At 27.1% G+C, this 17,716-nt stretch overlaps 3 protein-coding genes across 4 annotated transcripts; all 3 read right to left on the reverse strand.

Moving 5' to 3' along the window:
- Positions 1–30: 30 nt before the first annotated feature.
- On the reverse strand, positions 31–14,436 carry LOC148232037 (luciferin 4-monooxygenase-like). Its single transcript, XM_088191209.1, has 17 exons — positions 13,916–14,436; positions 13,650–13,857; positions 13,395–13,587; positions 13,202–13,321; positions 12,961–13,141; positions 12,760–12,900; positions 12,578–12,700; positions 12,427–12,507; positions 12,153–12,296; positions 11,926–12,088; positions 11,737–11,852; positions 10,168–10,284; positions 6,621–6,737; positions 6,480–6,560; positions 6,149–6,295; positions 5,921–6,086; positions 31–1,282 (listed from the first exon to the last, which is right to left on the reverse strand). Exons 1-17 carry the CDS (start codon positions 13,991–13,993, stop codon positions 1,155–1,157), a joined length of 2,304 nt encoding a protein of 767 aa, XP_088047335.1. The 5' UTR covers positions 13,994–14,436; the 3' UTR covers positions 31–1,154.
- On the reverse strand, positions 1,271–3,703 carry LOC148232038 (uncharacterized). Its single transcript, XM_088193560.1, has 7 exons — positions 3,570–3,703; positions 3,402–3,504; positions 2,101–2,241; positions 1,925–2,041; positions 1,789–1,869; positions 1,579–1,725; positions 1,271–1,513 (listed from the first exon to the last, which is right to left on the reverse strand). The coding sequence occupies exons 1-7, from the start codon at positions 3,701–3,703 to the stop codon at positions 1,304–1,306; spliced, it is 933 nt and encodes a 310-aa protein (XP_088049686.1). The 3' UTR covers positions 1,271–1,303.
- Positions 9,376–10,483, reverse strand: LOC148232039 (uncharacterized). 2 transcript variants are annotated; one of them, XM_088193351.1, is made up of 4 exons: positions 10,035–10,483; positions 9,826–9,972; positions 9,597–9,762; positions 9,376–9,529 (listed from the first exon to the last, which is right to left on the reverse strand). In XM_088193351.1, the coding sequence occupies exons 1-4, from the start codon at positions 10,041–10,043 to the stop codon at positions 9,402–9,404; spliced, it is 450 nt and encodes a 149-aa protein (XP_088049477.1). In that variant the 5' UTR covers positions 10,044–10,483; the 3' UTR covers positions 9,376–9,401. The 2 variants fall into 2 exon arrangements, with proteins under 2 accessions (XP_088049477.1, XP_088049476.1); XM_088193350.1 differs by having other exon boundaries at positions 9,826–10,483.
- Positions 14,437–17,716: the final 3,280 nt, after the last annotated feature.

The following is a 17,716-nucleotide window of genomic DNA, read 5'->3' on the forward strand; positions in this document are numbered from 1 at the left end:
CGCCGTTTGTTGTGTCGCTTCTAATCTGATTAATTATTGATGGTATGTGACTTTGCTGATTTGATATAGCACTTATGGGATTCAAGTTTATCGGTAGATGATCAGCAATTGACGTATCTGATGAACGTTTTACTACCTAATGTTTGATGTTAAATTATAATTTATTTATATTTTTTAAATATAATTTACATTAACTTACACCACATTGTCCTTGTAAAACATGCATAGGTAATAACAGAAGGATAGTGAATAAAATAGACGTCATCTTGACAATATTTTTTTATTAACAATGACAGGCAAAATAGTCTGCTTGCGTTTTATACTGCAATTTTAGAAAATAACCCTGCGTACAAATTTGATCTATTATGGTAAATTTGCAAATGATTGAGAGTATCATTTGCTACATTATGTATATTGGAGTTAATAATCAGGTCTGTACAAACTTCATTTAAACGCAGTTCTTTTAGTTTAAAATATAAAAAAATGCTTCATTTAAATTACATTACAAATCTTATTAAGGTTAAGTGAATGAAATATGTTGTTAAATACTTGTATCCGTTTTGTCTTATCTTATGTATAAAACTAATAATATTTTTTCTTACATATTTTTCTTTTTATAATAGATTTTAAAGTTTATAAGGAGGCTAAACTGTGTTGGTATATTCTCATCAGGTGGGATAAGGCTCTGCAACGTTTAACAAGTCAGGTTGGAGGTTGCAGATTGGATATTAGCTGGCTCTCGAGGGTTGATCGGAGAGGGATTATATCACTTCAAGTTCATTGTGTAATCTTAAGTGACACACTTGATTTTCTGTTGCTCTTCTATCACGAATCTTCTCTCCTCTAGAGTGTGGTTTTCAATAACCGCAATCCATAGGTCTCTTTAATAAGCATAATTGGATTATTTTGGGATCATTGTCAATATGTAATAAAAAAGGCTGCGTGCAATCGTGCTCAATAGATTGTAAACATACTTGTCTTCTTTTAAAAAATCTGACACCTAAATTTGCTTGTACAATCTAGAGAAATCATCTCTCACAATATTTATAGAGAAAAACTAATGACGATTAAAATGAAACTATTGAAATAGTTTTATTAAAATATATTTATTATTTCACATACTAAGAGTAACTTGAAATAAAAAAAACAGCATATCATTCTCCCGTAACAATTGGTATTAAATCATTCAATGCTTTCCTGTTTATTTTTTCTGAATGAGTTAATGGTATTTTTTCCATGAATACCACGCCGCCTTTCAAATGTTTATACTCTGATAAATTATCTAAAGATAAATAATTTATTATCAGTTAACATATAACATTTTAAAGCTACTGAAATACAAAATACCTCTAACAATATTTTTGATCTTCTGAGCTGAAATTTTGTATCCATGTTTTAACTGTACAAAAGCCATGGGAATATTATTGCCCACTGAATGAGGAATTCCAACAACTGCCGACAGTGATACTTCTGGTATAGAACAAATTAGTTTTTCTACTTCATTCGAATAAATCTAAAATAATATTAAAAAACAATAGACACGAAAGTCTATAGATATATTTCAATATGTTTGTATACCGGTTTGTTTTGGTTTACGATAATTCTTTTTAAGCTGTCTATAATATAAATATAACCGTCGTCATTGTATTTTATGAGATCTCCAGTCTTAAAGTAATTTTCACTATCGAAATCAGCTACAGTATCTCCAGGATTATTAAAGTAGTACTAAACATAATGGTTACAATTAGTAAATAACTAGTAATGACTATAAATAATGTTAAATAATACCTGAAAAATTGCATCAGTTTTCAAGTATAATTCTCCGACTTTATTAGGCCCTAATATTTCCCCTGTGATTACGTCTACAACCTGAAAAATTAAATATTGAAACTCCTACTAAAACCATTATAATAAAAAGCATCACCTTCCATTTAATCCAAGGGAATATTTTTCCAACTGAATAATTAATTTGTTCTTTATTCTGTGAAATGCTTCCAGTCTCAGTAGAATAATAGTATACATTTAGTACTGGAACTAATTCCTAAAATATTGAAAAATATAAGATATACATATTTACCAATTTATACTCAGAAATTATACTCTGAATTTGTCGATGATATAGTCCGGTGTCTGTAAACCCCCGGTTATTATTTCTTTTAAACTAGAGAAATCTATCGATTTATCTTTTAGATATTCACATAAAGTTCCTAGATTAATCGGTGAGAAAAATGCAAAGTCTGGCTGAAAATAAACGAGGAGTATTTTAGTTGCTAATAAAAGGTAATAAATAAAAGTACTTACTTTATATTTTTCAATAGCATATTTAGCTATTTCTGGCGAAAAATTTTTACTCGTTTGTATTCTTGTCGAACCATTAAAACAAGAAATTAAAACAGAAAGAAAACCTGTAACCCAATACATAGGTGAAAAATTTAAATACTTCAAGCATATTGATCTCCTATTATTATTTTTTATCCTGTAAAACATTTTTATAAATAAAGTTTTAATATACATTTAAAATGTTGTTAATGATATACATATATCAATGATCCCAAACTTTCCCTAGAGAGTGTTTTGCACACTGCAAAAGTAAGATTTTTCGAATTATAAATAACAGTACTTAGGATAAATCGAGCTCAAAAAATAAGATTTAGTTCATAAACTACAAATAAATTTATAAATTTAATGTGTGAAGTATATGTATTGATATAAATCACTATATCAAAAAATACCAATATACACATATAAATTAGGCACACAAAAAATAGCTTACTCTGATGACAAAACACCACTGAAACGCAATCGTGTACGACTTAGTTCATTAAATAAAGTGATTTTTCCATGCACATGCATTACATACTGGAAATATACGTCACGAAACAATGGCTAAACATCAATTTTAACAAAGGCATCCAAAGGACTTGTATTATGAATTTCAAGTTCTTAATACATCAACAATTCTTAAGCATGCAATAATATTATTGTATGCTTAAGAATGGTCGACGAATTCCACAAATAAATCGCTTAGCCGGTACAATTCCGTTGTATCGTCTCTTGTTATATAAACTAGAATATACAGCATTTTCCATTGATCATTTACAATTGGCTCCTTTAACGATGAGAGAATGAGAGTTAAGGGCATGCAGTCAGCATGCCCTTAACTCTCATTCACTCTCGTCACTTAACACGCGAGCGATCGAGAGGGAAAGTATCGCACCACCCGCCCCTGATTTGAGTTTATTTTTGTGTTTTATATTTTATATAGCATTAACGGTTTACGATGTACCAGTTTTTTTAATTTTAAAATGTTTGCCATTGTACGAGTTATTCATATACAATTTAGGATTTTATCAATATATTATATTAAACTAATATTTTACAATAATAACACACATTCTCACAATCACAGCTTTGTGCGATATTGCCACCAATTTAGGCAAAGCAATACTTCCACTGGTGCAAATAATATATGCTATAGTTTTCTCGGGGTCAAAATCAGCACATCTATAATTAATATAAATTAAAAATAATTATATATGTATTTGTAAATTATAATATACCATACACACCTAAAGTTATCACCACTGAATCCAACGGTAAAATCATTGAAATAATTTAACCCATCGTCTAGATTTTTGCCAAATATTATTATATCAATGCTGATATTTAAAACGACGAAAACTTGCCTTATTACTTCAATCATGGAACGGTCAATAAATGCTATGCTGGGTTTTGCATAAGTTAGGATGTGTTTAACTTCATCTAAATACAATAATTTTTTGCTAAATGTTAAAAGTTAATATATATAATAAATATATATGTATGTATACAAACAATAAGTCATTCCCAATGATATATTGAGAGGTATTGTTCCAATGAAGAAAGACGAAATCACTGGTATGCTTGCGTCATTATAATTTGGAGCACAAATCAATACTATATCTCCAATTTTTAATCCTTTGTCCTTTAAGGCCTTTGCGACGGAAATTGATCTTTTGCGAACTGAACCGTGAGTTTCTTTTTTATCAGATTCAATCTCAATCTGATTTAATAAATTTTCGTTTTCTTTTAATTTTTTTAATATAACTCTGCCCACGTGTGCATCATAATTTGGACCATAAATTAATTTATTTGTTGTTGTATCATAACGTACATCCATTTTTATAATACAAGAATAATGTATCCTAACTTACTTTTATTCAACTCAGTTCTTTACTAATGTACCTTTATAATGTTGTTGCTATTTTATTATTAAAATTCATAGCAATCATATAACCGTTAAGGGTATTATTGTATATTTACGATTAGACTCAATATGGTAATAAATAATGTAATGGAATGATTAAACAAGCAGTTAACGTAGATTCTATAAATCATATTGTTTATATATGTATATACATTATGTTTATTTATGTATTCACAGGCTTTTTATGTATGTGTGTACTATGTATATTAAACATTTATGAAAATAAGTATTTCAATTACTGATGTTAACTAGTCATTTCAAAATTGCTATAATCATAAAATATTTATCATAAAACGTAAACATTGTACGCGTAAATTGGGTTATCATTGATATTAAATGCTAAACTCCAAGTCATTACCTTTATATATGTTTGTAAAATATATTGTTTTGTTTTAGTATATAATACACTTTTTATTTATAGGACAAAACAAGATTTTTCTGTTTTTCAGTTTCTTTCCTTCTTTACTAAATTATATTTTTCTTCTTTTCTATTCTATTCTTGCACGTACAAGAGTAGCGTTCTAGAGCGCTGACATCCTGGCCGATATGGGCAAGAATAAGAGACGCGATCGCGTATTTGATATAACGCATTAGAAAAGTGTAATCATCGTCATCATTTAACAAATCTATCACTATTTCCGGGAAGATGAGGATCCGCGAAAGGAGACTAGATGGATCAAAAATCCATTTTTATCTTTCCATGATAGGTATAGACCTATCAGTTAATTTAAAAAATAAACTGATTGATCTGTCAGCAAATTGGTTTAAGACAACAATTTCACTTGCCTCGATCTGGATTTCGCTGCTTTAAAATATCATACAAACAGTCCTCTTATATGTTACATGCGGGGTTCGGTCAAGGAGAGTTGTAACTTATTAATCCACTTATATACTCTTTGGCTTCATGGCCAATCAACATTTAATGACGAATAATTTAGAAAGGGTTAATTTATTTTCTGTTCAAAAAAGGATATTAAAACACGTTTTAATTACATATGTATTTAACTAAGTTTTTCTCATTAGTGTATATAATCGAATTAAATACAGTATTTAATATGACTTTAATTTAATTATTTACTTTATATACATTATTGAAGAATTTTATTGCACAATCATAGAGCTCAAAATCATTAAAACAATTTTTTATAATGAAACATGTACATTTTATTTGTATTATTTAGATGCTTACATATATTTTTGCTCTTTAGAATGTTACTAAACATATAATAAGTGTTGAAGTAAAATGAAACGTTTTTTTTTAATTTGATAATATTTATTTATATAAAATCTCTTATAATCATAGTACACCCACATTAAAACCTTTTCTATACTTATTTCTTTAATATATTATATATTAGTTTGCATATATTTATAGATATGTGTTTTTATATGAAATATGTGTTGTATATCAGATTAACTTAAAATTGCATTTATTAATTAAATTAATAAATAAGTGCAATTTGAAAAAAACACAAATTTTTTGTTATTTTTTTTTAACTACTGGAATCAATTTTTTCAAAACTTTCTTATCGATTTTATCTGAAGGAGTTAAAGGTAGTTTGTCCATAAAAAAAACGCCACCTCTTAAACGTTTATAGTCTGATAAAGTACCTAAAATTAATTTTGTATTTTAATAGACAAAAGTGTATATTTTATAATATTATAATATAATACCTCTAACAACATCTTTTATCCTTTGGGCTGAAACTTTGCATCCAGGTTTTAACTGCACAAAAGCCATTGGTATTTCATTACCCTCTGAATGGGGAATTCCAACAACAGCCGAAAGTTCTACTTCTGGTATTGAATTTATGATGCTTTCTATTTCATACGAGGACATCTGAAATTATTTTTTATATAATATCTTAATAAAATAGTTATATGTGATAATGCTTAATTTACCGGACTGTGTTGGTACACGATAGTTCCTTTTATATTATCCAATACGTACAGATAACCATCATTGTCATATTTCACTAAATCTCCAGTTTTATAATAATTTTCAGCATCAAAAGCTGCTTCAGTGTCCTCAGGATTATTAAAATAACACTAAAATATATTTTTTTATTAAATAATATTATTGTAAAAATCTTAAGAAGGTATATAATGCATATTGCTAAATTAAAGTATGAAGAATACTTAGTAAACTAGATTAAAATTTGCTATTTATAAGTATGATGCTTATGATATTGTTCTTAATTTATAAAAACATATGTTAATTATTTAACTATACCTGAAAGAGTCCCTCACTTTTCAAGTGTAACTCTCCGACTTTATTTGCTTCTAATACTTTTCCTGTGTTGACATCTACAACCTAAAAATAATATTATTACTTCAACTTGTACCATAATAATCTTAAAGTATGCCATATTACCTTCCATTTAACCCAAGGTATTATTTTTCCAACTGAATAATTAATGCGTTCATTATTATGTGAAATATATCCGGTTTCAATCGTTGAATAGAATTCATTTACTATTGGAACTATTCCCTAAATTAATTTAATTACGTTTTAAAGATAATCTTAATACTACATAGTTAAAAAATAGTTGTATTATAAAGAAATATTAACTCTAAACTTATCAATGACGTTTTCAGGTATTCGTGTTCCTCCGGTTATTATTTGTTTTATACTGGAGAAGTCAATGGGTATATCTTTTATAAACTCGTACAAAATTTTTAGATTTAAAGGTGCTAAAATTGCTTGATCCGGCTAAAATAGGTAAATAAAACAAATTTATCCAGGATTATTTTGCGATTTTTCCGGATAATTAATAATGTATTGAACTTACTCTATATATTTCAATAGCAAATTTAGCTTTTTCAGGTGTAAAACTGCAACTCGACTGAATTCTAATAACCCCATAAAAGCAAGACAGAAAGACTGATATAGATCCTGTTATCCAGTACAGTGGTGAAAAATTTAATAACTTATATTTTACAGGTATAACACGTGTGCGAAACCTTGAAATAATTATGTACAGTTATATAATAATCACAATTAAATATTTCAAGTCTCAGTTTCTATGAAATTTAATCTAAAAATATCAAAGTCTGCGTTACGAGCTTGGTAGAAATATATTTTATCATCTTTTAATTATTTAGAGTAAGAGGTATGGTCATATTGATTTCTACCAAGCTATTGTAACATTAACATACATTCTCACAATGACAGTTTTGTGAGACAGTGCCACTAATTTAGGCATATAAGAGGTTCCACTAGTACAAGATAATAAAGCTGTCGTCTCGGGATCAAAATCATCACATCTAAAATAGTATAAATATATAAAATAGATATTATATATATTTATACATATAACTCAATACATACCTAAAATCATCATCGTTGTTTTCAACCGTCTTTGAAAAATCATCAAAATAATGCAACCCATCACTAAGATTTTTACCGAGCACTATTATATCAATGTTAATATTCAAATCAACCAAAACTCGTTTGATTGTTAAAATCATTGTTCGATCAATAAAAGCTATACTGGGTTTTGCATACGTTAAAATGTGTCTGATTTCATCTAAATATTTTATGTTATGGTTAGAAAGTTATTGATAAAATAATATTTAATAGAAACTTACAATAAGTCATGTCCATTGATATATTGAGAGGTATTGTTCCAATGTAAAAACACGATATAAAAGGTATACTTGTATCATTATAATTCGGAGCAGCTATCAATACAATATCTCCAACTTTTAACCCTTTGCCTTTTAAGGCTTTCGCGACCGAAATGGATCTTTTGCGTACCGAACCATGAGTTTCTCTCGTGTCAGAATCAATTTCAATCTGATGTAAATCGTTCTCATTTTCTTTCAATTTTTTTATAATTAATCTTCCTACGTGTGCATCGAAATTTGGCCCATATGTTAATTTATTTAGTTTTTCGTCATAATGAAGATCCATGTTCAAAATTGTAAATATGATATATCACGACAAGTCTACTTATTACTAACAACTGAGACTTTTTGTACAAATGTTATAAATAGTCGCAGAAATTTACAAATTCGTTTTAATCTCGTAAACATTTTACTGTTAAAATTGTTATTGTAAAACGAAAATATGTTATTACTTTTGCTATGAATTTATGTAGGGTCATAAAATAAGTAAGGTAATTTAATTTGTGAGAAAATAGTTTATGTTGTTTCTGTTAATCATAGAATTATTGAAGTAAACTGTGTGTTTGTTATTTTTATCATGTGTTTATGAAGGAAATCAAACACACTGAATTGCTTTTGAAAATCTTTTAATAATTATTCAATATCAGTATGAATTTTGCTGCGAGCTATTATGTCGTATTTATGTCGATGTAATTCAGTAAATTTTCAACTAAAGTCAGTGCCGTCTTGTGACTATTGTAATTATTAGTATCTTCTTAACTTGTATTCTCACCATCGCTCTCTTCCTATTTTGTTTGGGCTACAATATAAATAATATCATCCGGATTATTTGAATCTTGATCAAACCACTCTTCGATGTTTCCCGATCAACATTTTCAAATTATTTTAAAATTTAAAAAGAAGTGGGCGTGCGGAACTCATGTAACGCACGCCCTCATCTCTCAGTCATTCTCGTCACTTAGCACGTGAGCGAGCGAAAGGGAATGTATCTCACTGTACGCGCCTGATCCATGGGTTGAATTAAACTTGTCGTTCGTTTCAATATGATTTCATTCGGATGAGAATCAGCATTATCTGTTAATAATATTGCTTTTAATTGCAATCCTTCAGTTTTTGAAAAATTTCCCACTTCAGGAATCCATATGATATCAAGTTTTTTATTATATTGAAAAAAATATTGAATAAAATCTTATGTTATATTATTACAAAATGTTAACAATACATTCTTAACCCTATAACATTTTTTATTGTCAATATAGAAAATAAAACGCAGACTGCTTTTTATGTATTTAAATATATAGTGTATATATTATATAAATTACCATAAAACTAATTTTAAGTTTTATTTTATTATATAGTAATTTTATTTAATGAACCAAACTGAAAACAATAATAACATATTTTTTTAGTTACTTGAACATACAAATATTTATGGAAAATATATTTATGAACATTGTTATTAAGTATAAAATTAATATATTTGCATTTTCTGTTTTATATATTTAATGCTTATATAAATTAAATATTATTCTCTTTGAACTGTTCGTACTAAATCTTTCAAGATTCTTCTGTCGATTTTACCTGAGGAATTTAGTGGTATTTTTTCAATAAAAACCACACCTCCTCTTAAATGTTTATAGTCTGATAAATTATCTGAAAATATTCTATATTTAATATTATTTTTTATTTAACAATAATTAACCAAGAACACAAGAGATACCTCTAACAACGTCTTTGATCTTTTGAGCTAAAATTTTGCATCCAGGATTTAATTGTATAAAAGCCATGGGAATTTCATTACCAACTGAATATGGAATTCCAACGACAGCTGAGAGTGCTACTTCTGATATTGAATTAATAACGCTTTCTACTTCACTTGTAGATATCTAAATAAAAAATAATATTCAAAACCTGGTAAAAATGTTTAAATAAAAAATGTATATATTTACAGAATTATATTGATATGTTATAATTCCTCTAATCCTGTCCACTATCTTAATATAACCATCGTTATCATATGTTATAAGATCTCCAGTTTTAAAATAGCCTTCATTATCGAAAGCAGCTGAAGTGTCTCCAGGATTATTAAAGTATTTCTTTAAATTCATAAAAATCAATCATATGTATATATTATTATAAAAATTAAAGTTAAATGTACCTCAAACATTCCTTCAGTTTTCACGCATAGTTCACCAATTTTATTTGACCCCACTTTTTCTCCGGTATTTGGATCTACAACCTTATAAATAAACAATTTTTAAATACTTAATAAATTTATTTAATATTATTACCTTCCATTTAATCCATGGTAATATTTTTCCTGCAGAATAATTAATACGTTCTTTATTAATAGAAACGCTACCGATCTCAGTTATTGAATAACGTACATTTAATACAGGAATTAATTCCTGAAATATGCATATAAATAAATATCATAAAAATATATTAATTTATATTATACAAATATACGTACTCTAAATTTATCTATAACATATTCTGATGTAGGTGATCCACCGGTTATTATTTGTTTAACGTTCGAGAAATCAATTGGTTTTTTTTTCATGTATTCATATAATGTTCCAAGATTAATTGGTGAGAAAAATATAATTTCTGGCTAAATCCATAAAAAAATAAATATAAATGTAGGGTAAACTTAAATAATAATTAATAAATAAACTTACTCTATACTTTTCAATGGCAAATTTAGCAATTTCTGACGAAAATTGTTTATGGGTTTGTAATCTTGTTAAACCATAAAAACAAGAAAATAATATTGAATATACCCCTGTTAACCAATGTAATGGTGAAAAATTTAAATATTTATAATGTGATGGTATTATACGTCTTGTGTTTACTCTGTAAATAATGTATATAAATTTAACATTATGTTATATTAGTTAAGTAATTGTTTAAGAGTAACTTACGAGTACAATCTCACAATGAGAGCTTCATGCGATAATGCCACTAATTTAGGCAGAGCAGAAGTTCCACTTGTGCAAGAAATTAAAGCTGTTGTTGTTTTGGGATCGAAATCATCACATCTAAAATAAATATATTTTTAAAATATTTATTTTTATAAATAATAAAACCGTTCTTACCTAAAATCATCATTGATGCATTCGTACATATTTGTAAAATCATCAAAATAATTAAACTGATCATCGTGGTTTTCACCAAATACTATTATATCAATGTTGATATTTAAATCAACCAAAACTCGCTTAAGTGTTTCAATAATTGATCGATCAACGAAAGCAATGCTGGGTTTTGCATATGTTAATATGTGTTTTATTTCATCTAAATAAAATAAAATTCATTTAAACTGATTAAATGTTTAATGTACATTATTAAAACATGATTTAAATACAATAAGTCATTCCAATTGATACGTTGAGAGGAATTGTTCCAATAAAGAAGGACGAAATCAAAGGAATGCTTGAATCCTTATGATTCGAAGCACTAATCAATACTATGTTTCCAATTTCCAAGCCTTTGTATTTTAATGCTTTCGCAACAGAAATTGCTCTCTTGCGAACTGAATTATGAGTTTCCCTTACATCAGATTCAATATCAATCTGATGCAAGAAATTCTCATTTTCTTTTAACCTTTTCAAAAATATTTTTCCTACGTGAGGATCGCAATTTGCTTTATGTGTTTCGTTACAGTGTACATTCATTTTTAAAAATACTAAAATAATAAAAATGTTACTTTTATATGCATATTATAGAATTTATCGATTTTAGTGGCAATTAAAATGGAATTGAAGTAGTAAAAACAATTATGAGTCAATTAACGTACATACATTTATTTTAATACATTTTGCACAATAAACGTTTACATAATTAATGTTGTTTTATTATAACACAGATATCATTTCCTTCAAAGCTTTTCTGTCTACTTTTCCTGATGGTGTTAATGGAAAATTTTCCACAAAAATCACTCCGCCTCTTAATGATTTTGGATCTGATAGATTATCTACAAAAAAATATAGAATGGTTTTAATTTATTATGATAAAATATAAGCTTAAAGTATAATATTAATTTAAACCTTTAACAATATCTTTTATTTTCTGAGCGGTAATATCAGATCCAGGTTCTTTCTGAACAACCGCAATTGGAACTTCGTCATCTTCTTGTTGAATACCCAACACGCCCACAAAAGTAACTCCAGGCATTGTATTAATTAAATTTTCTATTTCTGCAGGAGCTATCTATAAAAATATAGTTTTCGAATGTATCAAAAAATTGTCATATCATAAGATGTTAAATACATACTTGAAAATTCTTGTATTTTATTAATTCTTTTTTTCTATCGATGAATCGCAGTTCATCATTTTCTTGCCAATGTACAAGATCTCCAGTTCTGAAGTATCCGTCACTATCGACAGAATTTTCAGTCGATTTTAGATCATTGTAGTACTGAAAATTCAATTTATTAAAGTGTATTGTTAAATTAATATTAAATAAATAAATTGTAGTACTGAAAATTCAATTTATTAAAGTGTATTGTTAAACTAATATTAAATAAATAATATTTAAGTTTACTTACGTTACACTTATTTTTCGATTGTATGCACAGTTCTCCTGAATGGTTCACTTTTAATACATCTCCAGAATCTGGATTTATTATCTATAAAATTAAGATAAGTATAATACTTATTCATAATAAACTTATATTCTTTTAACTATTTATTCATTACCTTCCATTTAACATCAGGAAATAATTTACCAATTGAAAAATTCTGTATGTTATAATTTATTGAAACTATCCCAATTTCAGTTGAACCGTATGCTATTATTAGAGTTCCGTTTGGTAGGAGTTTCTATTTAAATAAAAAAATGTAACAAACTATAAACTTATTAATATTAATATAATCAATACCTGGAACGATTTTGCAATTTCATAACCAAGTAATCCTCCACCACATACAATTGATTTAAAACTGGAGAAATTTATTGGGTCCATCTGTGAATACTTAAAAAGAGTTGAGAGCGTACTTGGGCTGCACAACATAAAATTAGGCTGAAAATAATAAAAATATCAGATAATTGTTTGTTTTTTATTTAAATACAATTTTTTTACTTGATATTTCTCTATGGCTTTTTTCATAATATCTGGAGTTAAAGGTACGCTGCTATTTATTCGACTGTTTCCAATAAGACAAGAACTTAAAACATTTGATATTCCAGAAACCCAGAACATTGTTGACGCGTTAAATATAACTCCATTTTCGGTTAAATTTGTCACATTATTAAGAAATATACTAAAATTATTAAATTAATTACTAACATTAAATAATTTATATTTTATAAAATATATTTACTGTATTATAAATTGTGTCGTAAAATCTTTATGGACTTTCTCTACCAATTTTGGTAAGCCTGTAGAACCGCTTGTACAAATTGCGAATGCCGTTGTAGTAGCTGTATCGAAATCTTCACATCTATACATATTATTAATTTGTGCTATCATTAATTTTAATTAAAACATCTTATTATTAGCAAAAGATACATTACTCAAAGTTATCTTCTGTACCGGTTGGTACAATAAAATCATTAAATTGAGTGAATTTTGATTGATGATTTCCAAAACTAATAATTTCTGCTTCAATATTAAGCTCAATCAGAGCTCTTTCAAAATTAGATAGCTTCTCAAAATCAGCGAAAATTAATTTAGGTCTGATTAATGAAAATATGTGCTTTATTTCAGCTGAAAATATTAAAATAATTATTAAAATTAACCTAAATTATACAATATACACAAATATTTACTTATAGTGATTCCCGGTGCTAAATTGACAGACATAGCTCCAATATACAATGAAGCAATAAAAGGAATCGAAAGGTCGAAATGATTTTGACCACATATTACAATGACGTCTCCCAACTGTATGCCTTTCGATTTAAAGGATTCAGCCATTCTAATGCTTCTCAAAAGTACAGAACCATGAGTTTCTACAGATCCGGTTATGACATCAATCTATATAAAAAGTTATGTAATAAATAAAATATTGTATTTGTATTATTAGGTTTATTACCTGGTGGGTTTTAGAAGCATGTTTTCTCAAAATCTTGAGAGTTTGCCTTCCAAGATGATCATCAAAACAAGTGCTCATATTTGTATTAATATTAATAACACAAACGACCAATGTATCTCAATTTTTGTGGTATATCTAGAATTTTAAAGTTTTTATTTACTTATTTATTTATTTAAGACCATCGTAACCCAATTAAGACTACAGTTATGATATACAAAAAATATAGTACAATAAGATGTACAAAAAAATAATACACAATAAGAAAGGAAAAAAATATAAAATATTAAGAGCTGACATTAAACATATCAATATGCAATGATAGCGTTTAACCCTTTGAGGAGTATCGCCGTACATGTACGGTGGTCGACCTTTCACTGTTTTGAGCTACCCCAGATAGTTATATATTTACATATATAACTAAAGAAATAATAAATTAAAAACATTATAATTTTAGAATATTTTTTTAATTTAAATATATGTAAATGATTTATATTGATAATAATAACGATACATTAAAGAGTACGAAATACATTAACATAACAAAAATATTTTATATTAATTTTATAAAAAATAATATATTTTTATTAAATATTTAAAATAAATTTAATAATAGATAAATGTTAGAATAAATAATTAAAACATATTAGTAAAATAAATCAAAGCAATAAAACGTCAAGAATCGCTGATTTTTTCACTATAATTTACTATAAATGCAATAATAATCAATAAATAACAACAGAAATAATTATGGAAAAATACTTGAAATTAACTCAGTCCCAGATATATACTAACAAATTAACAAATGTGTGTAAATTAACTCACTACTCAAAAGGTTAGGGAACCAACCACAGGCGAGTCGGTTAGTGCTAACGGGTATCAAAAGAAAAAACTGAAATTCCTTGATTGTCAACACCACCATTCAGTAGTCTAAAGAAATACTTAGAGACACACAACTTCCCGCAAGAACTCAGTGAACTGTATCCCAAAGCTTCTAAAATTAAGGCGGATACAAAAAAGTGATTCTGAGATCTTTAGTGGAGGTTTCTCTAGCCAAAATGTTCCCATCGAGTTCGTAGGAATAATCTGATGGCGAACAGGATTGAGAAAATTACACAATATGGCAGTTTCCTGCACTAAGTGGCAGACAATGGATGAAAACTTGTAGAATGGAAGCATACACGCAAAATCAACCCATGTAACGTTCACATTAAATAAAAAGACCTGCCCAAATGTTTCGCTAAATGGTCAAATATTACAACAAAAAGAAGAGGAAAAATATTAGGATGTATATCTGGACAGAAGGCTCATATAGCGGAAACATATCTTTACTAAAAGGAATTCAACTTCGAGAAATGCACTGGATGATGGAAAAAGATCTCACATGACACCGGAAAACAAGTTACTAATGTACAAGTCAATTATCAAAACAGTATGGACATACGGGATTCAACTTTAGGGGGGTAGTGCTTGTGCTTCCTCATCATCCAGAGATACCAAAACAAGGTTTTACGAATGATAGTCGACGCTCTTTGATATGTTACTAATGACGTAATACATAACGACCTTAACATAGAATTCATAAAAGATGAAATAACGAACAGATACACTACATACAGAGACGGTTAACATAAATCCTTCTCCATATATTAATCACTTTGTATAGAAAATGAGTCTGCAACAGATCAAATGCAATTAAACAGGTTTAAATTATTTACATCTATAAGAAAACTGGAATCTGTAATTTCTGTATTTATGCCATTAATAAATTACGTAACGAACAGTGACGCGGGTTTTTCAAGGCACATGTCAGCCCTTGAGAAATCCGCGAATGGAAAATTATTCTATATTTAATATTTTTTACTAATAAGGTTTCGATTTTAATTTTTAATATATACATATATATACTATATTAATAATAATATTTTTTTAGTTCTAGATATTAAATATAGAAATTAAAACTACGTATATTTTAAAGTATTTTGATTTAATTAGTTATTAAAAGCATGTTCTGTTTCTAGTTATATTTTTACTGTGTTAGAGTAGCTAAAAGTATACTTATTAACATTTTCGGTAACAGAGTCAATAATATATGTTTATACCTTTATTTAACTTTTAATTTAATTTAATTATTTTATTTTGCGATATTATTAAATGAGAAGAAAAAATATAGTATGATACACCAGCGGAATAAAATGACTAAAAATGTTATAAAAAAATATCAGATTTTAAATATGAATCGAGTTAATAAATGTTTATGGTAATATTTTTAGTCGAAATAGAAACAGTTACAACGATGAGAAAAACATGATTTTGTCAAAAAATATCATGGTAAAATTATTTTGACAAAATCACGTTTTTAAGAGATTGGTACAATTTTTTCACGTATTTTATAATTTAAACAATATTTTTTTTAATACAACATTACCTTATTTTTTTTTTATTTACACAATAAACTCTAGTTAATTAATAATAATTCAACATGCAGTAAAAATAATAATAATTTTTATTTTTAATAACTGTATTAAGTTTTATATAAAAAAGTATATTATATAACTATTATTAAATAATATTTTTATGCAACGCACGAGCGCAACTGTATTAGAATGTCAGTCGACGAATACGAGGAAACAACTAGTTGATTTATAATATAAAGAGTAGATAAACTAGTGGCTTTTTGTTGATGGAATGAGATACGGGTTTATTTGAGTTTGGTCATATATGTAGATATACAAGATAACGCCAAAGCAGTGTTTTTAATGTTATTTTCATTATAAAAATTGATTACATCAGTGTTTATCGAAATATGTTTTGCGGATGAGCAACAGTTATTTACATTACACGAAACACTGATGTTCTATGTAAAGTGAATAAGTGTTGCTTAAATATTTTTTGCGATACTACCTATTTAGTAGTAAGTTATGGTCTTTTTTACGTCATACATTATTCATATTTTTTTTTTGAATCTTCAAATATTTCAACAATGCAAAATAAACTAACATATATTACAAGGGATGATTTTTTATGAGAAACTACAATTTTTAAGTTCTCAGGTTGTATTAAGAATTTCTTAATAGAATTATTCAATTACCCAAGAATATCGAAATAATTAAGGAAGTAATTCTGCAAAACATATAATATACAATATATGTATAGGTGTATGCTAGTTAAGTTTTTTAGTTTTGCTTTAATAATTACTTTTTGAGAATAAATAGTTATTTATTTCACTCATTACTTTTAAAAAATATTAATATTTGGTGTAGTGATTTCATACTACCTTTTATATCGGATTTCTTATTATAATATGAGTTAAAGGCATTGACGATCTCGCATAGAATTATCCTTTCTAATTGTCGGACGGTCACCTAACGTGTAACCTAAAGGCGATTGGCTCTCATTTTCGGCAAAGCAAAGACTAATATAAAATATATGACACCCAGTCACAACATAAATTTGCACACGACAGGCACGGTACCTTCTCTCAATTACGAATAACTAGTCACTAATCCCAAAATATTATTGTACTAAAATCAATATCATACATGTCTATTTTTATGGTATTTATACAATTTATTAGCAAATTGGTATGTATAAGACTTAAAAATAGTGGGTGGTTTCAATGATCAATTTAAAGATTTCGGAAATGTCAAATGACTTTTATCAATGAAATGAAAATATTTTAGACGTAGATTTGTCGTATAATGTGAATTTGACAATAAGTGACTTTAAACAACGAAAGAGAGATCTGACTTACAACAAAAGGGTAGCGTAACAATGAATAGAGAAATCGTGCAGGACACCCCA

The sequence above is a fragment of the Plectrocnemia conspersa genome, unplaced genomic scaffold (genome assembly GCF_051122295.1).
Source record: "Plectrocnemia conspersa isolate PC_06_02 unplaced genomic scaffold, ASM5112229v1 ptg000009l, whole genome shotgun sequence".
Classification (NCBI taxonomy): Eukaryota; Metazoa; Arthropoda; class Insecta; order Trichoptera; family Polycentropodidae; genus Plectrocnemia; species Plectrocnemia conspersa.

Coding starts and splice junctions, on each gene's coding strand:
- LOC148232038 (XM_088193560.1), bottom strand. CDS start 3,703: ATGATTGAAGTAATAAGGCAAGTTTTCGTCGTTTTAAATATCAGCATT. Junction 2,242..3,401: donor TATCGCACAAAGCTGTGATT/GTGAGAATGTGT, acceptor GTTTATTTTCAG/CCAGACTTTGCATTTTTCTC. Junction 1,514..1,578: donor TCGTAAACCAAAACAAACCG/GTATACAAACAT, acceptor ATATTATTTTAG/ATTTATTCGAATGAAGTAGA.
- LOC148232039 (XM_088193350.1), bottom strand. CDS start 9,984: ATGAATTTAAAGAAATACTTTAATAATCCTGGAGACACTTCAGCTGCT. Junction 9,763..9,825: donor TAACATATCAATATAATTCT/GTAAATATATAC, acceptor TTTTTTATTTAG/ATATCTACAAGTGAAGTAGA. Junction 9,530..9,596: donor GATCAAAGACGTTGTTAGAG/GTATCTCTTGTG, acceptor GAATATTTTCAG/ATAATTTATCAGACTATAAA.
- LOC148232037 (XM_088191209.1), bottom strand. CDS start 13,993: ATGAGCACTTGTTTTGATGATCATCTTGGAAGGCAAACTCTCAAGATT. Junction 12,089..12,152: donor TAAAATACAAGAATTTTCAA/GTATGTATTTAA, acceptor ATATTTTTATAG/ATAGCTCCTGCAGAAATAGA. Junction 6,738..10,167: donor TACCATGGATTAAATGGAAG/GTAATAATATTA, acceptor AAATTAATTTAG/GGAATAGTTCCAATAGTAAA.